This window comes from Calonectris borealis, chromosome Z (genome assembly GCF_964195595.1).
Source record: "Calonectris borealis chromosome Z, bCalBor7.hap1.2, whole genome shotgun sequence".
Classification (NCBI taxonomy): Eukaryota; Metazoa; Chordata; class Aves; order Procellariiformes; family Procellariidae; genus Calonectris; species Calonectris borealis.
This window is the reverse complement of record NC_134352.1, coordinates 34,709,218-34,735,551: the sequence shown is the minus strand read 5'-3', so window position 1 is coordinate 34,735,551 and position 26,334 is coordinate 34,709,218. Positions and strand designations below refer to the sequence as shown.

The 26,334-nt window shown below is 46.9% G+C and overlaps 1 protein-coding gene across 1 annotated transcript; it reads left to right on the top strand.

Moving 5' to 3' along the window:
- Positions 1–1,126: 1,126 nt before the first annotated feature.
- MARCHF3 (membrane associated ring-CH-type finger 3) lies at positions 1,127–24,480 on the top strand. The gene is made up of 5 exons (XM_075136485.1): positions 1,127–1,403; positions 1,560–1,794; positions 3,968–4,175; positions 18,812–19,021; positions 24,019–24,480. The coding sequence occupies exons 2-5, from the start codon at positions 1,583–1,585 to the stop codon at positions 24,175–24,177; spliced, it is 789 nt and encodes a 262-aa protein (XP_074992586.1). The 5' UTR covers positions 1,127–1,403; positions 1,560–1,582; the 3' UTR covers positions 24,178–24,480.
- Positions 24,481–26,334: the final 1,854 nt, after the last annotated feature.

Below are 26,334 nucleotides of genomic sequence, written 5' to 3'. Positions count from 1 at the left end.
TTACTGATACCATGGACTCCTTGGAGAGTCCATGGCTCTTACTGTCTTAAGAAGTCTGCATTTTTTATGTGTTAATGGTTTTGAAATCCGCCACTTGTTTCATTTTCATTGTAACTGAGGGCCAGAGTCTGATTTCCTTCCCCATTCTCTGAACACTATATCCCCTGTAAGCTGCCTCATGAGTGTCCAGTTCGCTCCCTAGGGTATGCGTGGTCTCAAAATAGCTGAAATAATCCTGTGAAACAAATACTTTGCCAAGCGCTTTCCTATTTTAGATGCCTTTCTAAGAATACAAGTCCCTGTGTGAAAACTTGCATGGTACAAGTGGTCCAGCACCCCCACCACATCCTCACAGGCTACAGAGTCTTCCTGCCAAAGACATCCATGCAGGAGACTTCAGAAAGTTAGCGCTGCCATTTGCTCAAATCCAATGAGAACAAATTACAAGATTTCTTTTAAACCCCAGAGAAATACCTCTGTTTAAAAGGGTGGATTAATGTTTAATTTTTAAAGACTCTCTTTCCTGCTGCGGTACTGGTGCTACACAAATAGTGGTGTCCGATGCAAAGCGGTTTTTTTTTGAGGGTTAAATGCAGTGCAGACAAACGTGCCTGTTTTCAACATGTGAATGTCAGAGTAGTAACCCGCAGCATTTACATGGCCTGTAGCCAAGTGTCTCAAGGCATGCTCGGAAGTCTTTCCCCGCTTTTGCAGAGGGATTGATCCACCCCCTGTGACCACCCTGGAGAGCAGAGCAAGCCTGCAGGCGCGTAGCCTGGTGTTCCGGCTGTTGAACCGCACAGCCTCCTGTCACCGAAGCACACCAGCAAGGAGCATCGTACGAAGGTATCAGGAATTTACGTTCCCAGGCTCTTTGTTGCCAGCATAACCCTTGCTTTCCAGCTACCACGGTTGAAAGCATCATACAAAATACTCTCTAAGTGATGGGAGAAAGAGCAAAGAGGAGAAGAAAGACACAGGCAAGCTGTGATTTCACCCTGTGGCATAAATTATTACTGCACGCAGGCTGTTATTAAGCAGGTCTGTGTGACCAAAGCCCCGTACAGGATTATTTGCCGGGTCCGTGCTCTGCCACGGGTTGGTGATGGAAGGCACTTAGCAGCAGTGGAGTGTTTTCACAGGGGATTTGGAGCTGATCGGCCACTTTCTCCTCCGATACGTAACTTTCCCTGCCAGTGGACAGGGGCAGCCTTTAAGTTTAAAAGCACACAAGGGCAAGACTGTATATTCCTTTGCAGCATCCAGGGGGGAGAGACAAAAAGGTTCCGTCTTTCCATTTATCACTCGTGACTTTAGGAGTCTGCAGAGAGAAAAAAGCAGCGCAGAGCCCCGGCTTGCTGTTTCTGAGACGTACAGACTGTTTTTCCGCGACATATAACGTCGTAAGCTTCCTCTCCCTGCTGAGTGGGTTTTGGGGGGCTGGGTGGGGGGGGATGTTTTTTCTCACGCCTGGTATTGATCGGTGCAGCGGAGTCGCAGACAGGGAGGGCTGTGCCCCTTCCCCCCCGCCCCACGGCCCTGTCCTCCCTCCTCCCTAGATGGGGACCCGCAGCCCACTGCCATGAGGACGAACCGCTGCAGTCACCTGCCGGGAGTCCCGCCGGAGCGCCCGCGCCCGCCGGCACCTGATGGCAAGACCCTGCCCGATGGCAAGACCCTGCCCGGTGGCAGCGGCGGCGGCCCAGCCGGCAGCTACCCGCAATATGTCATGCAGGTGTTGGCCAAAGATGGGCAGCTGCTCTCCTCCGTCGTGCGGACGCTCGCCACGCAGAGGTACGTGGGGGGTGGAGCGCCGGGCCGGGCCCCTTCTCTGCGTGGGCTCGAGTGCCCCCTCCCCAGTTGCCACCCGCAAGTCCCGCGGGCGCTTGAAGGGAAGATGTGGTGGCGTGCTTCGTGAAGGCTTGCCACGGTGCAGGTGTAATTAAGCCCTCGCCCTAACTTTATAATGACTACGCTACATACGTAATTAAGCCCTCACCATCATACTCGGAGAAGAAGGGGGAAGCAAGCTGTCTGGGGATGCTGCTGCTCCAGCGCGCTAGCTGCGATAACTTGCCCTGATACGTAGTGGGAGGCTTTGGCGGGCGCTGGCTGGCACGGGGTGCTGTGTTTAGCCTGCGTGCTGCCGCCAGCGCTTCTGCGGCACGTTTCCTTCACGTTCCCCAAGCCAGCGCGCTGAGCGGCCAGGCAAGCTATTTCTAGCAGAGGTGCACACACAAGTGTTGCTGCTTCAGTCATCGTCCACGTGATTGAGAGCGGCTCTTTCTGCTGTCGGTTTAGAATGGCAGATTAGTGGTGAAATACACATTTAAACTATACCGTGCGAAGCACTAGCCTGCTTTGGGTTGGCTTTGTTTTCATAGGAAGCAAGAAAGAGGATGCTTAAGGGTTTGGCCATATCCAGACTTGATACTTGGGTCAAAATTAAGTTCCACTTCACTGGTGTGAAGCTGGCAAGACTGCACGGGTCTTGAAGTAGCCCTGGATTTTCACAAGACAGCAAACATAATCCAATCCTCTGCACTCGTGTGAAGAGTGAAATTATTAACTGCTGCTGCATGTGTGACGTGACAGCCCGAAAGCGCCTTTTCCCCTTTACGTGGAGCAACTTTTTTAAACACTGTGCATTTGCCCAGCTCAGATGTGTGTGCAGAGCGTCGAGCACAACTTCATACTGTTTTACCAGGCAGACGGAAAGGAGCAGGCTGGCTTCTTTACATGTCCCTGCAGTTGCACTTGAGTGAGGTCCACCTGGGGCAGCCTGCAAAGAGCCAGAAGAGGGACAGAGGGAACAGCTGTGTGCCACCATACGCTATCTGCTAACACGGTTTTGTCAGCAACAGTGACAAAACCTGCTTTTCTGAGGAGATCACCTGAGGTGGTGTATGTAGCAGGGAGAGTTTTTCTTTCCAAGACCTCAGGCACGAGATCGACCTTCTCAGCCTTGGCAGCCAGGGGGGCTGAGTTGAAGCTGCAGTGAAGTGAATCTATGGTTCAGCAGCACTGGTGCTCGCAGCCTGCTCCTGCTTTCCTCCCGCTGCGCCAAGCCCGAGCGCCCCGGGAAGCCACGCGACTGCCTTCCTCCTTCCCGAAAGATTCCTCTGTAAAACAGAGGATCTCAACAGTTAAAATCAGAGTCTTTAGGTTTTCACAGGCAGGAGGAGCACTCGTCCCCCTTTGCACGTTAGCACCCCGCCACCAGGAAGGTGGGTGCTTTGGGGGAGGCAATGCAGGAGAAAGAGCCACAGGCAGCAGCGCGAGAGGTATGTGTTTGGCACAGTCCCCCTTTTCAGTGCTGTTAATATCACTCCTTGAGCTGCCCGTGAGGTGGTGTCCCAAAGAGAGGGAAACCCTCCCCAGGGACAGGAGCCTGCACACGCCTGCCTGAAGTTGTGTCCCTGCCTTCACACCGCTACAGGGCAAGGTGCTGTTGTTTCAGGTCCAGTAGCCCTTTGTTGTTGATCTCTGAAAACAGATTGCCCTATAGGTCAGGGAATCATCACTAGCATAGGAGATGCTACCCTGTAGGTCAGGAGTGATCGCACAGATCATCACTAGCGTAAGAGGTGCCCAGCTGAGGCAGGTTTAAAGCTTCCCTGATGCATTCAGAGATTTCTCGAAGTGGCTGCTCCGCTGCACCGTGAAGAGGTGGCAGGCACAAAGGTACAGAAGCACTTGGTCGTCTGTCTCTCATCTGCCACTCTGACGTGTTTTTCACTCTCCACTTCCCCCCGCCTCCCAGAAGAGATATTTTAAACAAGAATACCAAAGCAGCCATTAGCCCAGCAGCTTGGAGTACTAACTACAGAGCAAAGTACGCAAGCTGCAACTGTTTCCCACGTTGTTAATTCGTGACATACAGAGAGAACGGGAGAGAGCCCTGTGTAAGAGAGAAAGAGAGGTCAGAGCCCGGTGTACTGACCAGCAATTTCCTCTCCTCCTCCAGCAGCCCCTTCAACGACCGGCCAATGTGCAGGATCTGCCACGAGGGCAGCAGTCAGGAAGACCTGCTTTCCCCCTGCGAATGTACGGGGACCCTGGGGACTATTCACCGCAGCTGCCTGGAGCACTGGCTGTCGTCTTCAAACACCAGCTACTGTGAACTCTGCCACTTCAGGTTTGCAGTGGAGCGCAAACCCAGGCCATTGGTGGAGGTGAGTACCTGAGGCACGTCCCCGAAAGCTTAGCTTCAACGAGCAAGTCGTGTTTGTGTTTATATAGGCATCGCAAAGCCTTTGCAGCTCTGCCGAAGCCAAAGCAAGCTGAGGGTTTTGGGCTTGGCAAGACGAGGGCAGGAGCTCAGGGAAAGGGCAGGACTAACAAAACCCTTATTTTGAACCAAACCAAAACAAGCGAGAAGAACGGGATCGATGGGTTTGCTTCACTGTAAACGTGAGTGAAGGTCTGGGGAACAGTGTGCAGAGAATTCCTAGTGTACCAGCCAGCTTGGTAGGGGGTGGAAGAGAGGTAAGTAACAGTTTCTGTGGAACGCGAGACAGGCGTCAGGATTCAGCATATTAAATATAGGTCAGGAATATTTTTTTTTCTTGCTTTTGAGAGCGGGGTAACAAACCGAGGAGCCTTAGAAACCTAGTTTCCATGTCAAGCCCGCAAGAAGGAATTGTTCTTGCTCAGTGTCTGGCATGTTTAGCCGTTTGTGAGAGACCTTTTGGCCTCCTCTTGCCTGCGTTCCAGACTCCACAGTGAACTGGACAGTTGGTTCTCCCTTATCAATCAAAATTCAGTTTTTGCTAATTACATGTGCTTTAGTGGCTGCATGAAGTTTGCCAGGTTATTTTTTTGTCCTCAGGAAAAGAAAAAAAAAGAAAAAGGAAAAAAGCCAAGATCACTATCTTTACACAGTTAATGATCTTTCTCCTCCCCTATTTTAATTTGGGAGAAGAAAGTAAAAATTATGGTTTGTGTTGGAATTAAAAGTGGGTTACAAACAATAACATTTTACAAAAGTAATGAGAATCATCTTTTTGTAGCAGTTGGTGACACAGGTGCTTACACGCTAAGCTTGGGTTCAGGACAACAGGTCCTTCCTGTGCGTCTTCCTTGTTCCTGTAAACTGTGGCAGAACTGGCTGAAGGAGATACGGTATTAAAAATAAGGGGGAGAGGGGGCATCTTATTTTGCTCTTATTCACAGATGAGAGGATACAGGATAAAACTGACTGCTGGGAAGCGGGTCAGGGGCCCGTGCAGAGCGGGGGTGAGCAGTTCTCGTTGAAGACTACCAAAACTGCTTTACGCTGGATTAAGTTAGGCATGCACGTTTTGTGTCTAAGCCTAAGGATATCTTCACTCTTCCTTAGGATCAGCAAAAAAGAGATACATGACACGGTATTTAGCACAAGACCTGTAGTCTTGTCAAGCCTTAACCAGAGCAAGCCTAGGCCAGCTGTGTTTGATTGCCTCTGGCTTATTGCTTGGTGCTTCTAGCAGGACCCCAGCCTCTCCCAGGAAGCTGGTCCCAGTTTGAGAAGTGCTGCTGTTGAGTGTTCTCAGGCTGTCAGTGACTGAGCAGCAGAATCTTTATGACTGAGCATTCTCCAGGGAAGATGGTGACATCTTCCAGCCACCTGCTCTGAGCCTGCACCAAGCAGTTTCCGGGTGCGGTTTTGGCGCGAGGACGATGCCACTCAGAATTTGCTTTCTGAAAAGAAAGACCAGTGATGCTGAGGCAGTGCAAAGTAAACAGTTTGATTTTAAGCCCAGCTTCTTCAAGCTGTTCCCTTGCGACAGCGGCTCGTGAGGCTTGCTTGGCACAAATGGGACGTGACATTGTTGAGAGCTAACGATGACTGAAGAAGGGGAAAGCGAAGCTAACCCTGCCCAGGCTGGGGGAGTGTGGTTGCTTGATCATTCCCTGATGAAGTGAGGCTTCTTTTTGGCAAAAGCAGTAATAAATAATAGCATCAACAGTAACAATGATAACAATAATAATGATAAAGCTGTCTTTTGTTTCTCAGCTGAGGACAGATGAGAACCAGGTGCAAGAACATTCCTGAAATGTAGTACGCATTGTTAATTGATGTTTTTCTCTTTCCTACCTAATCTTTTCTTGCTTCTCAGCCACCATCCCCACAGTATTTTAGTGCAGTAATCAACAATTACGTGCAGTTGCAGAAAAGGTCATGAAAAAAAGCAACAGACTTTTTGGCAGGCCTTTGTGATCTTATACAAGGAGTATGTTTTCAGTTTAGAAGGGAGTTGAAGCTGTACTTTCGAAGTTGAAAGCAGCAGAGACGAAGAGTAACTAAGATGAGTTGTATGCAAGGGGACGAAAGATAATGAGTCAAACTTCTTGACTTCTGTCAGTATGATTTAAGTTTGTCCTTAAAGTTTGTACTTACTTAACACACAGTGCTTTGAAATCCAGCGACCTCCCTATGCAAATAATTACAGCAAATGTGAAAGTTCCTAAAGCATGACAAAAGCAGATGTAAGTTGCCAGATTCTCCCATCTTCTGTGTCCTAAAAGCTCTGTCCTGTCTGTCTCCCTGTATTACCTAGAATATGAGGGCATGGAGGGAGGTGTATCAGGTATAGTAGGACCATCTTTCTCAAAAACCTGCTGTAATGTTCGGTGGTAGGTGGTCACCTGCTTTTAACTCCTTTGTGTGTGTGTGTGTGTGTGAGTGCGTTTGGGGTGGGGAGTCAAAGTTCTCTTCGTTTAGTAAAATAATTAGTTCTCCAAAGATTCCTCTGAACTAGGTAATGGAAATGGTAAGTGGTCCTCTCAGTGGAGGTGAACGATGAGTTTCCCAATGCATTTTAGGAGGTCAAGAGGGACTATTGTACTCATAAAGTCATTTGTAGAGCATAGTCTATAGAAGCTTATCCAGTAACTCCTCAGCAGAGAATGTATCCCCTCCATTGGCCAGCGACAGGTAGTATAAAAATGCTTGAAGCAATCAATCATCATATTCATCTTTTCTCCTAGAGGTTTTCCATCAGGGAAAAAAATGGTATTTCTAACTATTCAAAGACATATTATTCACTTTCTTAAAGGGGCCAAAAAAAAGAAGAGAACACGGTATTGTTTTCTCGTCATCCCTTCACTGGATTGATGACTGCTGCTTAGCAGCTTAGCCATGGGTGTGAAGGAAACCTCAACGGAAACAAATTGAGATACGTCACTTGCTTTATCTAGAAATGCCATATCTGACTTCATTCCTGCTGTTAGCACCCAGGAGAGGCTGCAGCAGTAGTGGGCTTGAAATGAAGTGAGTAGTAAGTGGCGTGGCTGGTTGTTCAGCCACATTCCTTCCTCCCCTGTGTACATTATTATGGGGGCAGCAGAGGATTTCTTGCTGCGCTTCATGATTTGATCAGAACAGGCTCGTGAACCTATAGCATTTCTCCCCACCCCCCTCCCCCCCGCCATGTTGCTAGTTTGGCATTAGTTCATTATGAAATGAAAGCAAGTGCTGCATAAAAATTTGTTGCAAGAAGGCTTTTTGCCTTCTTTTAAGCAGTTGCCCATGTTCACACTAAGGATGTGGGCCCATGCGCTCAAACAGGAGATCTTTAGCTCAGATACAAGGGAGATACCTACAACTATATCCTGCCTCCTGCGTACATCATGCGTAGGATGCAAAAATGCAGGGAACTGACCTTGCTTTCTCTCCCCAACTTGTGTTATGCACAGCAGCCTGTTTCTTCCTGGATTTCTTTTGCAAGGAAAAACAAAGGAAAAATCACATTCATTTTGACCTTCATTTCCTCTTTTATCCTTCGTATCTTCTCCATCATAAGCTTCTCTCTGGTCAACTGAGTTTCAAACTATGTACTTCTCAAGGGAGACATTCCTTTATCTATGCCACAGGACATGTTTTTGTTGTCTGGGGGAGAAACATCTCCTAAGAAATGTACAATCTGCTAACTGTTTGACACCCAAAACCCAACCAGAGAGGCAGGAAACAGTAGTACAGTCTGTCAGGCAGATCCATCCTCTCAACATTGCATTTTTGAAGCCTCAGACATTCTTGGTCCACTTCTTCTAACTCAGATTATTTTCCCCAGAAGAGTTGTGTTTCTGAACCATGAATCGGGCACTAACCCCTCCTTCAGCATCCCAGGAAAGTGAATTGTTCCTTGCCATCCATCATGTATGTCCTTTGCCTCCTGCTACATTGGGTGGGGGAGCTCTGTGACTTGCCCTTCGCCAAGTCAAAGAAGCACACTCCAGGGAATGCGCACATTTCACCCCCTCCATAGGTGTTTGTCAACGGTTGGTCAGCCAAAAGGAGCGGTCTCCTTTACAGTTCCTTGTCTCCATATTGTTGGCCTACATGTGTCAGATGTGCCCTGTATGATTTTACAGTTGTCGGCAAGAATTGCTTTCTGTTGAGCCTTCACAGATTTTGGTAAATGGGTGGCTAATGCGCTGCAGGTAAGTGCAGAGCCCCCTCATGCTCTGCCTGACTTTCAGCACTTGAACTGCCTTGCTCCTGGACTGTTGCACTCCCGCCAGATGACCCTGCTTCTGGTGGGAATTCTGCTCGGAGGCTGGGCTGATGCTCCTCAGCTCCCCATCGGGACCTGGGACTTCCTTATTTCTCCGTCACTCGTCAACTTGTTCACAACAGCTGCACTGGAGACAACGTGATACGTTGTTGTAAAGGAGCAAGAGATGGATTATGATAGAAAAAGAGGGTTTTTTCATACTGAAGATCACTGAGTCCTTCTGTTCCTCTCCCTTCTGGAGGGCACCCGACAAGCTCTGGCATAGAAAATTGAAAACACCAACATCCGTCAGACATAGACTAGTGGAGCATAAGCTTTCTGTAGCGTCTTTGGAGCTGCCATTTGGAGTCACTTTTTTGCTAGACAACATGTTGCTATTGAGGCACTTGGCAGGCATCAGCAGAGCAAGTCTAGCCATTCCGCTTGATTTCAGAGCTCCTCCTTCAGTTGAGGGGATTGTTTGGAGACATCCACAGCCCTACAGTCAGTTAAAAGGAGCTATTTGCCAGTAATCCAAACGGTGTTATCCATTACCAGTACCTGCGAGTTCCCCTCAGTGGTCCCAGGGCTCATGATGCTGCAAAATTCAATTTAAAAAGCACAGGCAAGGTCTGAAACCCCTCTTCTACCGCGTGCTAGATGCGCAGCACCCTTGTCTGCTAGAAATTAGAGGTGTGGGGGACGTGTGCTTGGGCACATGGATATCTCATTACGAATGTGCCTAGGGATGATGCATCTCAAAGAAAAAAGCAGCCACTGCTGAGCAGCCCAACTTCTCTCATCCGTGTCTTGGTCACCCCACTGCCAGTGAGAGCCTGGCTACGTTTGACATAAAGGACCCAGGCTGAAGCAGCAGAAACTCTAGACACCGGAGGAAAGAAAAGTCTATAATATGGTGGTTGATAATGCATAGACCTGATGTTCCTTGTGACAAACCTGGAAGGGTCTCAAAACGAACACAGGGAAGTCAAACTGCAGTAGTTTCAGTCAGTGACTTTTACAGACCTTCCACTTTTATATAAGCTGCTTTTTTAATGCCGCCAATCCACAGAAAGAAATCCACTCTAGAAGGGTGTGACGTTATTCACGTAGATGCTTTTGCTATGTTTCAGCATAAAGATTAGGCAAGCTTTATATGAGTATTGTACATCATCTTCATTCCAATTTCCATATTGCATCTGTGTTGCTTCCACTTGGCTTAGTACAGAAACAGACACAAAACATGGCAGGACAAATGTATTTATGTGCAATACAATGTTGTTGGAAAACAACCAGCTACAACATAAATATGGTATAAGAACATTATGTGACCATGTAAGTCAGGCTTGTATTGCTTGTAAGTTATTTACATGTTTTAAACCAACCAGGATTTGGTAACTATTGGTTCATTTTTTGCAAACAAACAAACAAACAAACAGAAAGCACTTAATTAACAATATAAAACTCATAAGCAGAACAGCATGACTAGGAGAAAAAATAAAGTCAGCATAATCATCACACTACTGGATTATTGTGGTGACAACTGAATTAACTTCGGTTTTCCCCAGTCTATTGCTGGCTGCAGAGCTTATGGTAGGAAAGAAAAATAAATTCTAAAAAACCCCACAACCTACATCTATGCATGAAGTAGTTAAGATGAGCTTACATTGTAATTTAAAACTTCCAGAAGCCTTACACTGAAATATGAATTTACTTTTTGTGCAAGACTTCTGAGTCATGCTGTCGGGATTCCTTTTACTTCTTTTTCCTCCCCACTGCTCAGTGAAGCAAGTCATTAGCATTAAATTACTGTAATGATGAGACACCAGGTTCGCTGCACGTAGTTTGGAGAAGGATCACTCTTAAAGCCAGAAGGAAAATGGTGACTCAGCGTGGTCACCAGCAAGGAAAATTTTTATGAATCGAAGTTTGGAGGAACTGCAGCTGTCAATACAGCACGTTAGGGCTGGGAGCAGATAACTTAAGAATGTACATCCTCCCTCCCTTCTTGACCCAAAAAGGACAAAATAAGAAGGGCAAGGTGATAGAGATGCTTTTGTACCTGGTTGTCTTCAGGTGTGAAAATGCCCCCCCCCCGAGACCCAACTCACACAGGGACAATTTGAAGCAGCCATGTAGATTTCCAGTAGAACTATGTCTGAGTTAAAGAAAGTATTACAAAAATAAATAATAAACTCCCCAACACATACAGTTTTAAAAACATAACTTCTTTCAAGACGCACTTTTTACACCTTGAATACCATACTCTCTTCATTCCTAATGGGGAGGAATCCAGGGACCAAAACAAGCTGTTCTCCCTCCGTTAAAGAGAAGAGAAATAGTTGTTTTCTGTTCTTTACAGAAAAGTTTTGCTACAGTGCTTGACTTTTCCCAAGCACTAATCTTTCTCATAGTACTGACAGCAAGAATGCAAACAAGAGCAACCCACCCCCTGCAAAAAAAAAAGAAGAAAAGCAAAAATTACTTGTCAGTGAACAGACTGTGCCTTCAAACCATCACACCTGTACCTGCTCTTTCTTAAATTTAAAGGACTAGCGATTGAGGGCAACAAATGTTGAGGGAAGTGCCCAGGCAAAAGTAACTGAACAATCGGAGAGGAAATAGCTGCTTTGGAAAAGGCCAAATGCTGTTCTTTAAGGACGAGGAAGATGAGGGAAGGTGCTGAGGGTTTTCAAAAGTACAGCTATTTTTGTTTTAGACAGTGGTTTTGGTGACTTTTCTTTGGACATCATGGTTCTGTAATACAGTTCTAAACGGCCTGGTTATCATCTCTGTCCTGCTGGGAGCATCTCCTACCACCAATAGGAGCCAGTCAAAGTTTGCTCTTGAAGAAAAGTTTTATTGCATCTGTCTTTTTGGAGAGCTACCAAGCATTTATTATCTATCATGTCTTTAGTTTCCATATATTTGAGCTTGTAGATCAGGACATTTGCAACGTGTTGAAATATAAGCTAATAGGAAATCTGCTTTGCTTTTGATTTAAAATGCAAAATGTGTGATTTTTGTTGATTGATTTCCTTGAATGCATACATTTGTCTGCCTGATTGGGAATACATTCCTCCAATATAGAACGGGAACTTTGAGAAACACACAGGTAAAAGGAAATACTGCTTCTCCCAGAGTTCCACATAATCTTTTTTCTTGACGGATCTTGAAATCCTTTACCTGATACAAGCACCAGCTGAAATATAAACTAAAAGTGGGTAGTAGGGAAACAAAAGAGCAGTAAGCCAGACTAATGTTAAAGAATACAATATTGTTTAATTGGACCTGCAAGGAATTTCATAGATTTCTATAGCGCAACTTAGCAAGCTCTGTTGTTTGTTTTCATTATCAGAGAATTACTAATCCTGTTTTTAGACATTGAAGTTGTATAATCTAGAAACCCAACATCTACCCATCATGTTGTATAATCTAGAAACCCAACATAGTTGTATAATCTAGAAACCCAACAAACCCATCATTTTGGCCGCTGCATTCTTGCTACTTGGTGGAGCATTGTATAGCAAACTCCCGTTTTTCAGCTGGCAAACTACCCAAGGTCTAGATCGCAAATTCAGTTATGGTATGATAGCAACAGCCTGCAGTACTCTCCTTACACTTAGCTACACCTAGGGTTGGTTCCTATCTATCTGCACTGGGTTTACTCTTTTTACAAAAAAAAAAAAAATTAGAGGTGTATAATACACCACCCTTACAATGAATAACGTGTTCCTCCCACTTACAAAAACATGCAAATGAAATTCATTTGCGATGTCAAAATGTAGCTTTGGCTGATTCAGACATCCACAATTAAAATATTCCCTGGAACTTGCATTAAAACTTAAATAAGAGCAGACTCAGTTACGAAGAGACATAACGTTAGCATAATACAGTTACAGAAATCAAATCGTTTAGTTTCTAGCTGTCAAATAGACAGGCCTCTCTCTCTGGGACCACAGGAATATCTCTGTGAGCTGTCACCAGGGCCTTTCTAAAAGCACCCACTGAAGACAATAACACTGTGCCAGTAACTGAATGTTTGGTCTAAGCAGGAAATGCAAAAACTGAAGTATTTTTTCAGCTGAAAGTAATTGTCAAATATTTGCTTTCCTTGGCAAAACATTACCTAGAAAAGTTTCGAGTCTCCCAAAATGTTTCATTGCACTGAAAACAAACATACATACCGTTCTGGTCTGGGAGACTATTTTGAGTTACATGTAGTTAAGCTTAGTTTCAAAACATTTCACTGAAACAGGTTAAAACAAATTTTTCAAGTAAAAAAGTGTTTGAACAAAACTGTTCAGATGTAGTTTTTCTTTTTTTGGCTAATAAATGGTCCTCCTGGTCTTTAAAAATGGCCTTCATTCGAGAGAAACACTCTAAAACCACAGGCAGTATCAGTCTGTCTTTGCTCGAAGCCCAGGCAAAATGCTCCCCTTGGTCACCGCTGGCATGAAACCAGAAATGACAATAATTGCGAGCAGTTTTGCTGGTGTAGGGACTGCTTTCGTCAAGATTCACGGCAGAGCTATCAGCGTGAAAAGAAGGAAATGAACTGATGCGTTTGATGTGTGATAAGCTATTTTTAGTTCAAAGGGAAACACATTTAGGGAAGACAATTCCTTCCTGCCTTCTCCCCCCAGCTTCACGTGTGGTAACTCTTTAAATACCTTTAACTAAAAAGCAGCGTGATGGATTTTTCTTCGTCCGCTGTGGAATCTTCTTTGCTGCTGGTGTAACTCCAGCAACATTTATGTAAAATCAATTTGCCAAGGAAAAGGTAGTGAACTAAAAAGGGCTTCTCAGCAGGAACAGGTGGTGGCCGTAGGATCTGATCTGGAAAACACTATGCACGGACTTCACTTCGCATTTGTGAGTCACCTAATTGGAGCTGGGCCTATGGGGGTGAGTGCTTCCAGGATTCGGCCTTTGGCGCTGGCGAAGCAGCTCAGACTTGTGGAGGTGTTTTACAGCAGTTTTCTGCTGGCAGCTCGTTTTGGTTAGGTTAGGCCAGTTGCCAGTCCGAGCCTCTCCAGGGTGTTCTGGTCCTGGGTTGCTGCTTGCTCTGATGATTTCCTTCTCCAAATGTAAGGCTCCCCTTCGCTGGCGTGTGGCGCGGATGCCTCAGCCTGTCTCCCCTTTCGGAGGAGCAGTTCTCCAGCCTACAGTTTGCTTAGGCTGGATGGAGTAAACCAGTTAAAAGGAAACCGAGCCCATTCGCCCACCTCAGGAGTCTGAAGTTTCAGATTATTTGACAGCGTCAGATAAGCAACTCTGTACCTTTGCACTGAAAGGGGATTTTGGACAGTTTCATAGATCTGGTTTTGCCTGCAGTTTTAAGATTCAGGTAAAATTTTGGAAGCCAGTAGTGGGCTCATAGGCCAGAAGTCTCCCAGGGACTGTTGCAAATCCGCACTAAGTTCCTGAGCACTAGAGCCTGCATTCAGTTGAAGGAAGCGTGGAGACCCTCTGATGAAGGTCAAGAGCTCAATTCCATCTTTCTAGGGCAGATTCTAATTTAAATTCAACTCTGCTTTGTGAAGTAACTGCAACAAATGCCCGGTATGCGTATTACACTTGTCAGCGTGTGACGTGAAGGAGCCTCAGGTGTGTTAACAGTGTTTTCTCACGTCAAATGCAGTACATCAAAAATCCTGTTCGAAACGTAAGCAAGTTCCTTCATAGAACTGTGTCAGCTTTGGGGGTTTTAGCCTACACCGCTCTCTCGGGAGGCTGTTGCAGAGCTGGATCCTCTGACGGCTCAGAATTTTTTTCTGATTCTTACCCTGAATTTATTTATGGGCAGCTATTACCCATCTGTTCCTCAGCCAACATTCTCCATTAGCTTAAGTAGCCCTTCTCCTTCACCGATGTCCCCCGTCAGTTCTCCCTTCTTTTGGCCATCCCCAAGGTGCATTTAGAGCGTGACTTTGCTGGGATAAATGAGTCAAACTTTTAAAGTCCCCTCTTGTGGCGCGGGCTTTCCGCTTTCTTGATGCCCGTTCTGTTTGCCAGTTGAGGCGATCCTGTCCGAGCAGAGGAGGAGGTCACCAGCGTGTCTCAGCGAAGCTTTTGCTGCTGCCTGCAGGCTTAGGCACACGTTTGCTGGGCAAAGAGGCGCAAGATGTTGCCCTGCCCAGACCGATGGCTGCGGCTGCCCTTTGGCGCGTGCCGGTTCCTCGGCGGCCGGCCGGCCTGGGCCATTTCAGCAACACCTGCGCCGTTTAGCTGAGTTTGGCTGAGCGGAGAGCCCCCGTGCGGGGTCCACGCGACCGCGGCAGCAGCCGCTGCTGCCGAAGGGACGGCACGGGCAGCTGGGGGAGCAGAGAGATACCACGCAGGCACAGCCGTTAGCTCAGGGTGGGGGGGTGTTGTGCTTCTGAGCAGATCCCGTTTGGTATGTGTCACTGCGAGGGACGAGGTGGGACCCCGCGTTTCTTCGAGGGGCTGGATTGTCATCAAGTGCATATTGGTCCTCAGGCACAGGGTTTCTTTGCTTGTGTCAGTCATGAGCCAATATTGGGTTGTGCAACAGGCGCTGCGCTCACCTGTCCTTGAATTCATGCTTGCTGCCATTGCTAAAGTCAACTCGTGTCTTGTTACTCTGACTCTCCACCTGTGCATCGGGAACAGGAATCACTGTTCGCTTTAAGATAGCACTTGATAAAACAGTGCTTTGCCAGGCAGGCCAGCATTTTGCTTCAAACATGACCCTTTTTATGACCTTTTTTTCTTCCCCCCAAAAAATGGAAATTACTACTGTGAGAGTCTCAATTTATTGCAGAAATAATTGAGCACATTGACACATTTTAACAGGACAGATTCCAGAGAATCATAGTGCAGATCTGACAGTTGCATCTGGCCTTACGTCTCATTCTTTGCCAGCAGGGCAGTCCCTCCTGTACTGCCACGCTAATTAATCAGCTCAGCACTTTGTTGGGATCGTTGTGTGGGTTTCCGTTTCACAAAAGGATTTGCTGACTTGGCTTTTTAGCTATAAAGTAACTTGACAGTGCACATTTCCAAAACAAAAGACTGAAACCTAGAATGTAAACAGAAGCAGATTTAGAAACACGTGTGCACTACTTCAGGAGGAAAATACGTGCTGTGATTGAAATCCATAGAGCCATTGAAATTACTTATTCATTGCTTTTGACTTCCACTTCAGAACCAGCTCATGAAATTTCTCCAGCTTTTAAGGTTAGGATGTAGAATGGTGGGGCGTTTATTTATTACTTAATACTACTCTTGTCTGTCCTGGCCTCATCTAATATTTGAATTGCTTGGGTTTGATTCTTTGTTCAGATGGGTCAGACAAGACATAAGGAGTGCAGGGAGCCATCAGCCTGTGAAGCAGCCTCACTCCATTTTTGTCTGCCCAAACTTTCCATCAAGTTAGATGGCACACCGTAAAATGCTGTCTTAATTCAAGTGCATTGTACTGTGTCTCGTGAAAGTCGAAGGGCAGAGATGACAACACGTCCCTTAACGCATGTGCTTCCTCGCATGTGTGGATTCTTGCTGTTCTTCCTTCTCGCTCAGATCAAGAAACGGTATTTCTTGCACTAGCTGAGCTGCACGGGTGCCTCAAACTGCGATTTGAGGATGCAGTCTCCACTAAATGGACTCTGAAATGTTGCGCTGCGTCCTTCACCGCCCAGTTACAGGGGGGACGGTCTCACATAGCGCTGAGATAAGGAGACACTGGCACTTTGAGGTCTGCCCTGGGAAAGTGGTGAACACCTGCAGTTCCCACTGAGATCAAGGGGAAGTGCAGGTGCTCAGCGATTCTCTTGCAGGCCACCGTTTAAACAAATACTTTCCACAAAACCCTTTCACAGTCACCTTTAAAAGCAGAATCTCCACTGCCAGGCACTTTCAGTTCCTCTCAGTCTCCGGGCAGTTCTGCATGACAGGGATTCGTGGAAGTTGAGCAAGGTGAAGGTTGCAATCAGTCCTGACTAGAAGCAAACAAATATAACCTGGAACTGATGTGCACGCACCCTTGGGGGGGGTTAAGTAAATGGAATGAAAGCTCCAAGGAAAGCGGTGTGAGCCTTTCACACGTGACTTTATACCATTCTCTATAAAGTTGCAATAAAATAAAAAGCTGTTCAAAGGTAAACGTTCAAAGGTCTCCTTATTTTGTACAAGCTCTACTGAAGCAAGCTCTGCTTGCAGCCTTGTCCTGTTCTCTCCCCCATACCGATGGGGTGAGGGGGTGAGCAAGCGGCTGCGTGGGTGCGTAGCTGCTGATTGGGGTGAACCCACCACACGCAGTATTCTGGTATTTTAAATACCCTTGAGTTTAAGACACTGCTTGAAAAGGAAAAAAACAATATGGAGCCTCCCTCGTTCACTAGTGTCGTCCCTTACTTCTGGCTTGTAGCAGTACATAGCAGTTATGAAGCACTTCCCACTTCCTTAGGATTTTAAAAGTATTCAAGCAAATTAAAAGCCTACATCCTACATTTTTGTGTTCTCCTAAATTCCTGAGTCAGACAGGCAAATTGATCTTAGGCTGCTAAGTTACTGTGTTGCAGTTAAACCTCACCAAAATCCCGTGAAGTAGAAAAATTATTATTTCCATCTGAGAGATGGTGAGGCTGAGGCAAACTTGTCTACTGATTCGTGTCTTTCTGCTGGTGCCAGATTAGTGACTACCTGTTCCTGGTTGCACGCAATTTTTTCTTGACTGTTGTTTTACCCCAGGTGAAGATGGAGAGAGAAATGCTGTATGTCTTTTCATGGTGTGGGCAGAGCGGGAAAAGATGAAGCAGGGTCTGAAAATAATAGAGGGGTAGGATAGCTAGACGAGAAATACTCATTAGCTTGCACAACGCTCCTAGCCTTGCCCTCTCTTGTCAAAACCCTGGAGTCCTGCTGTTCCTCTGGGTCATTGCTGTAGCACTGTGATGGGGAAGAAGAAAAAAACCCGAGGTGGCTGGGAATGAAGGGCATTAACTGGTGAAGGGGTGAAGTTGCCTCCCCAGCCTTGGTTTCTGGAGCTAAAGAAAGAGGACTTCTGCTGCCACGTGTAAGAGGCTGGGAGGAATGAGAGGGCCCAACAGTTTAAGGGTGCACGAGCCTCATCCACGTCCGCTGGCACAGAGCTGCAGTGGCTTTGGTTTCTTGTTGCGCTGATAGATAATGCAGTATCTATCGATGCTGACAGATGACGCAACAGCTCCCTGGGGGAGCATGACTCGCCTTGCCTTCAGCATGGCAGTCGGAGCCGCGGCCTGGGAGGGACGTGCCAGACCGGGAATCGATGGCCTGCCCTGCGCCCAGCTCCGGCCGCGCAGGCAGCTGGGGCGATGAGGCTCACTGCACCTCTTCTGCCCGTTCCCGGCTTTGACTCCTCTGCTTAGATCGTGGACTCTCTGGGGCAGACAAGTCCGGTGCGGCACGTGGTGTGTTTGCTCGGGTGGCTAGGGTAATACGTACAGCTCCCAGGTGGGCTGGGGTTCCCAGGTGCCACAGCAAGAAATACCTGCTATTCCTGGTGGCACCGTGCATGCGGTTACATGCTCGAAGAACAAAAAAAATGAAAGGATGCCGCAGAGTCGTTTTGACGAAATCCTGCGGCTTCCGTTGGCAAAAATTGTAGGGCTTGGTAGTCTTCCTGTTCAAGTATTGACTTGAGTGATGAGGTTTTTTTATTGAAAGGTCTCAGTGTACTGTTGTAGGCTGAACTTCTTTCACCTCTGCTATCTCAAAATCCTGTTTGTAGGAACATGGGTGAGTGGGCTTGACAGCTGTTCAACCCAGCTTCGCTTCAGCAGTTGACTTTCAGGCACTCTGTTTTGCAAGATTAATACCCTCTTATAAAAGTAACCTTGTGTGCGTTCAACTCTGCTTGCATGCAGATATCTGAAAGCAAGCTGCAAATGGCTTTGCCAATATTACAAGCAGAATGTAAAAAAATAAAAATCTTAAAATAGCATACAGAATAGTAACAAACTTTTTCTGCACTCTGGAGTTGTCAGGAGAGCGTGTGATTCTTTCCGTGTTAAGACGGGAGTTCTCACACAGTTCAGCTGCCGAATGCCAGGGGCCGTGCTATGGAAACACTTTCCCTTCTGAAGACAGCTTTTACTACAGGTGAATAAACGATGCGGGAGGTACGCATGGCTAGAGGTGCGCCTCAGCAGGCAGCGAGGGGGAGCAGTTCGGGTGGGAGCTCCCTAGGGACAGCCAAAGCCACGTCCTGCGTGTGGTCCATGTTCCCTCCTCGAAGGGGCAGGCCTGCGTTTTGCAAGCGAGCAGCTCGTCTCGGGTAAAACACCCTCCCTGTGCTGACACGTCCTTTGTCTGCGTTTTGCCTGCAGTGGCTGAGGAACCCGGGCCCCCAGCACGAGAAACGGACTCTCTTTGGAGACATGGTGTGCTTCTTGTTTATCACTCCGCTGGCGACCATCTCTGGCTGGTTGTGTCTACGAGGAGCAGTGGACCACCTGCACTTTAGTAGTAGGCTGGAAGCTGCTGGCCTCATTGCACTCACTGTCGCACTCTTCACTATTTACCTCTTTTGGACCCTGGTAAGTAGTGGTTTTCTGTTCAACCCACAGGAATAAGGGAAACAACAAATCAGAAAATGAATTAGAGTGCTGTAGAGCAGGTGGACCATTGTACAAAGCATTGCTTACATTTACCTTCTGTACTGACAAACTTAAGTTACATCTGCAAGAAACCCCTTGGTTCCACACTGCTCAAGTCCTCTGGGAAACCAGAAAGACAGTTTGCCTTTGGGGTCAGTAATTCCCAAGAACCAGAGGGGATAGCAAGAGGGAGACAAGGAAGTAACATGGAGGAGTTCAAGACAGATGCTACAAAGGAGTGAGTTTCATCAAAAATAACGTGCAAAGGGTGAAGGCACAGTGCACAAAAAAGCTTTAGGTGAACAACCTTGCTGCCACAGAAAATTCAGATTTTATTCTAATCCAGCATCTGGCCAACCTTACAATTCAAAAGCCTTGGATGTGGGTGCATCCCGTGCTTTCCCCATTCCTCGTGCTCGTGGCGCTGTAGGAAGTCCACGGCAGAACACACCTTACACCAGGTCCGTAGAAATGTCGCTGCCTTTGCAGTGCAGATTAAATTGCTGCCTTATTCCCATCCTGAAGCCAGGTGTGCCGTCACTTGCGCGCCCATCCATCCTAAACGCCCCTTGTTTTGCCCCAAGTTGTTAAACTGAGAACGGTTCCTGGCCCCAGCACACCAGCAAACAGCTGGCCCAGCAGAAATGAAGGGAACCCGGAGGACATCTGCCAAAATAAGTGTTTATCAAGCCATGGTCCAGCAGTTCACGGAAAACCCCAGGTTGCTGTCGAGTTTGACGTCTCACAGCTCTGGCTCTGGTAGGGGAAGGAGAGCGGAAGAGCGGACGCAGACAGGGAGCATTCACGCTAGCAGGGTAATGCTTGTGCGACGGTGCGTGGCTGGGCTGCCGTGAGAGGCAAAGCTCATCTGAGCCTGCGCTGCCCTGCGTGGGGGCAAGACCACCCTGCCTGTGGTGCTGGCACAGCACTAATCCCGCAGGGCCAGCGCCCAGCTCGCCCCCTCAGTGGGTATGGCCACACGCTGCAGGGCTGACCAGTTTTTTTCAAAAACTGATCAGGTTTTGGTCAGCGTAAGCCGCTGAGGAGGCGGCAACTGAAGAACTGCGTTAGTAGAGCTAGCCCACAGCAAGCAACCCCTGTGCTGAGCCCAGAGTAAGCTTGGAAAAAGGGAGGTGGGGGGAAACGCAAAAACCCCACACTGCCTAACAACTGGCTCCAGGCAAGCTGTGAAAGGAAACATCACATTTACTTCATTCCCAACAGTGACACCACGTTTCACCCAGAGAGGGCCGCAGGCTAATTTTAGCAGCGCACAAGAGTACAGAAAGCTGAGGGTTTTGCCTCAGCCTCCTGCAGTTTCTCTTTTTGCTGTTTCTGCTTCCATTTTCTGTGAAGCAGCAGTAGCAGCACTCCCCTTTGACACGATGGCCATTTACTCCAGCAGCGAGGTGGCACTTGTTATTTCCTGCAGTACTGTGTGCAGACATGTCTGTCAGGTGTTCAAGCAAAGGTTGTTCCAATTTCCTTTGTGTATGACTGCCTTAGGAACCCAAACGCTGTCCAATTTACCTAATACACGTAATTCACAAGCACCACAATGGCTGGAAGTTGGAAAGGGTAGTCTGGCTAAGTACTTGGATTTAATTAACCATGACACATGGGCATATCTGACCTTGCTCATTAAGACTTCTGCAGCATCTCAGCTGCAGTCCCTAACACTGTCTATTGCATTTGCGTTGTTAGTGGCAAAAATCCCTTCTGTTCACTTTACCTCTTCAAAAGCATAGAGAGAAATGCGTTCGTGGCACCTGGAGAATTCGGCGATAGTAAGCCGGCTGTAAATGCATACCTGGGTTGATTTAATTGAAATACAGTACCTTTAATGTCCACTGCGTGGTAGAAGATGTAATTCCACTGCAGTCTATTATTCAGAGCAGCGGGAGGTGGAGGGGCTGATGAAGCCCTGCGTTCCTCAGGGAAGGGCGAGGCAGGAAGCCTTTCAGGGCAGGGTAACCCTCCTGTTCAGCCTGGGGTTAATTCAGCGGGCAGAGCAGAGAGAGATGGTGGGAAGGGCTCTCGGGCTCTCTTCGCAGTACAGAAGGTGCCCGCGTTGCCCTCACAGCATTAGTACTGGATGGAAAAGTTTTGAGGAGGTTTAAGTGTGTCTGCAGACTGAGTCAGCAGGCTTGAGCGACAGTGTTTTCACAGGCTTTCTCAGAGGGCAGGTTTGCAAAGTCAAGGTCGAGATTTAAAGCAACTACTTCACAAATGGCCCTGAGCACCCTATACACGGAAGACACGCCCGCTCTCTGCTCAGCAGCCTGCGACCCATCAGCCATGCAGGAAAGCCCCAGCCTGCACTGGCCTTGGGGAGGCTCCACGCTCCCCTTGCCATGCAGCAAGGAATGGACCCCCACGCAGAAGCGCTAACCCCGTCAAGCGCTTCAGGAGCGCCTGCCCTTTCATTTTCAGAAACGGGAGACTCCCATGATAGTTTTGGCTGTGCAGGGAATACATTGAGTGCTGTGGGGTAAATTACACACAACCCCCGTTACACACAATGATATAATGCTCCTTGGGGTCCTGGGAAAATTAAGACGACTAAAACTTCATTTTACTTCCAATAAATCAGCTTACTTTCTCTGGAGGCAAAAGCTGGCTTATAGATTATTTACACACCGCAGTTGTCCCCGTGAGCAGAGAACAGGAGAAATGCTATTTTTAGCATCCAAGAAGCTATTTTATCCTTTCCCCTAAAACAGCCAAGTTCTCCATAAAATGCTGTTGCTTTTTCTCTGCATTTAATCACTCTAACTGATGTACACACACACAAAGCGCCTGCTGCTCCCAAGCAGAAACCTTCAGACACAAAACAGAGATTGCTATTTAAACCCAGAATTCAGGGCCACACTCTGCTTTCTCTTGCCTGCAGGTAATCGCCTGTAAGATCAAGTGGCGGGTTGGAGTACAACAGGATTTGGCCCTGTAGCTTCCAGCATAACATAACGGCTGGTTTAAAACAAAGGCTAGCCCAAGTCAATTCAGATTAAGTTAGAAAGATAGACACCCCCCTTGCTATCCCATTGAAGAGGTGAACAAAGGAGTTTAGTGTGCCAGGGACCGATGTAAATCTGGCCTTTGTTCAGCATCTCAAGAGTTTTGCATCCAGTGCAGCAGCTTAGGGTGAGCAACCATGGCTCTGCTGAAATTCAGTAGCTGACGTCACCTGGAAGCTGCCTTCAGGCAAGAACCCAGTGTAAACAAGCTGTCAAAATTAACTGGGAGATCCTGTGACAAAGCCTTAAACAAACAAGCAGTTAAAGCCTGGCTTAACAATGCAGCCCTTCCTCAAAGAATCTCAGGTGTTGCTACTTGAAACCTCAACTTAAACTCTAGCTCAGTCCTCCGAAGCAGTCGCTGCACTCTGCATGGCATTCAGCTTTGCAGGTGGTTCCCCCCCGCCGCTCCCTCTGCCACCTGATTTCTGCGGGTACCCAGTGCCTTTTTAGAGAGGGAGTTCTCGTGTGCTTTCATACACAAGGTTCCACAAAACGAAGATGCAGACTGCTTTACCTTCAGGGGGAGCAGAGGAGATTGAAAGGTGGGGAATCAATTAATCTGTTGGAAGAGCCATCTTTGGGCAACTGCTTAGAGAACAAAAGCTCTGTAACGAGGTTTCCCTCGTTAACAGCAGACAGCTGTATAAAGATCTAACAAAAATCCCCCCCAAAGTCTTTTTTTGCCCCTAGTAGGATTTTATAGGAAGGTAAGTAATTTATTTAGTTAGAAGCACCCTTTTTGCAGTAACGAAAGGGGTTTTGAAGGATACATTCATAGGCGTGCACATTACTTAACATCCCTCACTGGCAGCCAGCCTGTCACTGCTGTAGGGGTAGGAGAGCAGCAGCGCAGCCCCTTTTGACAGCGGCACGCAGCCGCTTCTCTGCAAACAGAGTCAGCAGCACCTTCCACCCGCCTGCGCAAACAAGCATGTTGCCTCCAGCCTTTATGGCACCCTCTGACCTACAGCAGTGGCACAGGTGCATACAGACCAGCGACAAACGACCAGCGACTGCACGCGAAGACAGAACAGCGAACAAGGCAAGGTTCCTCCTGTGCTCGCTGCGTGGGTCCCTCCTGCCCACAGCTCAAGAACACGGCAATTGTCACGTGGCACATTTCACCCAGAAGGTCCCACGCCAGTCTACAGGGGGTTTTGCTTTTTTAAGAAGTGCACAGGTACATCATCTTACACAGACATAACTCTCACTACACTTGGCTGTCACTAAAATAAGCAGTAAACTGTTTTAAAAAAATACAGGGCCAAGCTATCCTGTATATCCATAGCGGTCAGTCATTCCTCTTCCACTATTAGCAGAGCCACACTAAGGTTGAAATCAGTTAGCTGGTAACAATAAAAAAAAACGCAAAGACAATCTAAATTGAGGTACACACACGTTGGCAGATGGCTCACACCATCAGTGCAATCAGTGCAATCTTGAATTTGATGCATTCAGCGATAAAGCATTACCAGGCAGAACGTGCAACCCTGTCCGTGTTTGCACACAGCTTAGCTACCTGCAAGCCTTCCCCATGCAGCCCACTACCTTAGTTGTCAGTTTAACAGCTTGAAGCACGGTGGTACCCCAAACTCATTCTCCTTGTAGGTAGCTGCCAATAATTCTAGTTCTTGGGAAAGGCAGAGGCAGGGTGTCTGATTTTTCGTGTTATAAAAGAGGGAATGAGAAGCAGGCAACAGCAGAAAGTCGGGCACAGGCAGCTCCTCTTCTCTGCTGTGGCAACTTGGGGAACAAGCCATCTACGTGGTAGGTCTTTGCCCACCACTTTTTGCTCATTTTTATCCCGCCCAGTTAGGCTGCTTGTCCGCTTTTTGTTCCACTTGAAGGTGTTTCCACCCAAACCCCAGCTGATTTCTTGGAGACTCTAAACACAGTGCGTCTCTCATCTCTCCCCAGGTATCCTTTAGGTACCACTGTAGATTATACAACGAATGGCGTCGGACCAACCAGCGGGTGATTCTCCTCATCCCAAAGTCTGCCAACGTCCCCTCCAGCCAGCAGTCCCTGCTGGCCCTGCAGTCCCTCAGAAGCAACTCAAAGGAGACAATCGTTTGATTTGGGCAGTTCTGCACAGGGGCCCTGCACTAAAAATACGTTCCTCAAACTCACTGGGGTCAGACACCGTCCAGAACCCAGGAGTGTGCCATTCTGATTTACAAACTCTCTGCAGAGGAATAAATCACTGTTTGAGTTCAAATCGTGGATGCTGCAATCATGGTATTTGCTAACCTGCCAAACTTGCTTATTTAGCAGATACTGTATGGAATTCTACAAACTCGTGTTAATACTTGCATCACCAAGTGATGCAAGCTTTTTTATTGTTTAAAATATTAAACGATGATAATCAACAATGCAAAACAGGTTTTAAAAGTGCTTTGTTTTTATCATTTCCTGTTCCTACAGCATTATTTCTTTAGGTAGCTAGACAGTAACCAGTGCTGGTTTTTCTCTCCTAGAGCACAGCGATAGCATTCCCCCAGTGGACTTTGGTTGAAGGTCCTTTATACCAGTATTTTGGACTATTACAATTTGTGTGTAATGAGTTCTACAAATTGGCGTATTATTTAAATGCCTTGAAGTGACCAGAAAATCATCTCCTCTGTTTCCTATTTGGCAGGGAAGTTCCGACAGGAAAATTCTTCAGTAACAAATTTATGTGCAGTAGTAAATTCGTGTGCAAAAGAAAGAAATGACACAAATTGCAATAATATTCCTACTCAAAAGTATTCTAGTACATAGCACCCAGGAAAAAAAATAATTGTACTTTTTCCACTCAGAAGCAACAAACTAGGCACCACATTCTGCACAGAAGTGCACCTTCTGCTGGTGTGAATTCAAACTTAGCCAATTTACTCCGCATTTACACCAAGCTGAATTTAACCCTAATTGTAAGACTTATTTTTGTAAGGCAGACTCTGCATATGTAGTGAGTGAGCTCATTAGACATGTTTTAGGAAGCAGGAACCTGTCTCACATAAAAATTAGCATTATTTTAAAGCTGCAGAATTTTCAGCTTGACAGGAAGATTTAGCAGCATGTCTGTCGACCCTGACCTCTCCTTGTAGCGCTGAGACAGAAGCTCTTTTCTAAAAATGTGACACACAGCCTACTGTGGTGACCAAACTGAATTTGGAGTGTGAGGACTAGACTTTGCTCCTGGGCGGCGTTATCTGTTTCGCCTTGGTTTTATGCCCGATTCGTTCAGTAGTTCTTCACGCACGCTTATGTAGAGAGACTTACTTTACAGAACCACACAAAATTTCATTAACAAATGCTGCTAGAATTAGAAAGGGATACACAGCCCCTTTGAATAGATTAATTTTCTAGAAATGTGCGTAGATGGCAATGCCACCATGTGCTTTGTTTTCAGACTCTGCAGGAACTGAAAGTAAAAAGGAACACGTAGCAAGGCGGCTAATAATTTATAGTTCATATAGTCCAAGGTATTACGGGTGCTTACCATCAGACGAGAGCTGATTTGATGTTGTGTGTGCTCTTGGGAGAAAAAGCTTAGTACACAAACCCTGTCAGCCTCTTTATTCTGTCCTTGGACCAGTCGAGCTGTAGTCATGTTGTTTAACAATATTCTTTGTAACTGTCGATTTCATGGGGATGTAAGAATCAACTACCTACGTAAAGCAATAACAGCCTCATTCAGACATAAAGCTAGTTTCACAGCAAGCCAAGATGTGTAAGAAAATCATGAACCTGCAGATCTATACTCATTAGTCTGACAGTAAGGTCAGGGTTGGTCATATGTTTGGCAGTGAACAGCTGCTTCTCTTCCAGAGAAAACTGTACAAGATTCTGAAGACGTGGATATCACAACGCGCGAGGGCCTAAAACCTGTAGTGCTTTTTTTTTAAACCCTCTTCCCAAAGGCAACTAACTATCTGGATAGAAGACTGAACATGCCCATAAGCGGAGAATTCAGGCTAGAAGGAAACCTGCTAGCCAGGGGCGCAGAAATAAAGCAGCCCCAGCCGGGTCAGGACACTGTCAGACAGCGTTTTAATGCCTACGCATTTGCTTAGGTAAGCTTTCTTCAGAATTCTGTTACTACTGTTGCTTCTTTGGGAGATACCCCAGAAGGTTGGCCCACGAAAGAAGTGCCATTCTCAAGTGCTAGTCTTGCTTTTGTTTTATGAAACAAAAAGTGAGGATCATACGGAATTAAGTAGCAATTAGGAAAATAATTATTCAAATCAAGCT

Excerpts from the sequence above, each read along its gene's own strand:
- MARCHF3 (XM_075136485.1), top strand. The coding sequence starts at position 1,583 with ATGAGGACGAACCGCTGCAGTCACCTGCCGGGAGTCCCGCCGGAGCGC. Across the intron at positions 1,795-3,967 it reads CGGACGCTCGCCACGCAGAG|CAGCCCCTTCAACGACCGGC; the intron begins GTACGTGGGGGG and ends CTCCTCCTCCAG. Across the intron at positions 19,022-24,018 it reads TTTACCTCTTTTGGACCCTG|GTATCCTTTAGGTACCACTG; the intron begins GTAAGTAGTGGT and ends ATCTCTCCCCAG.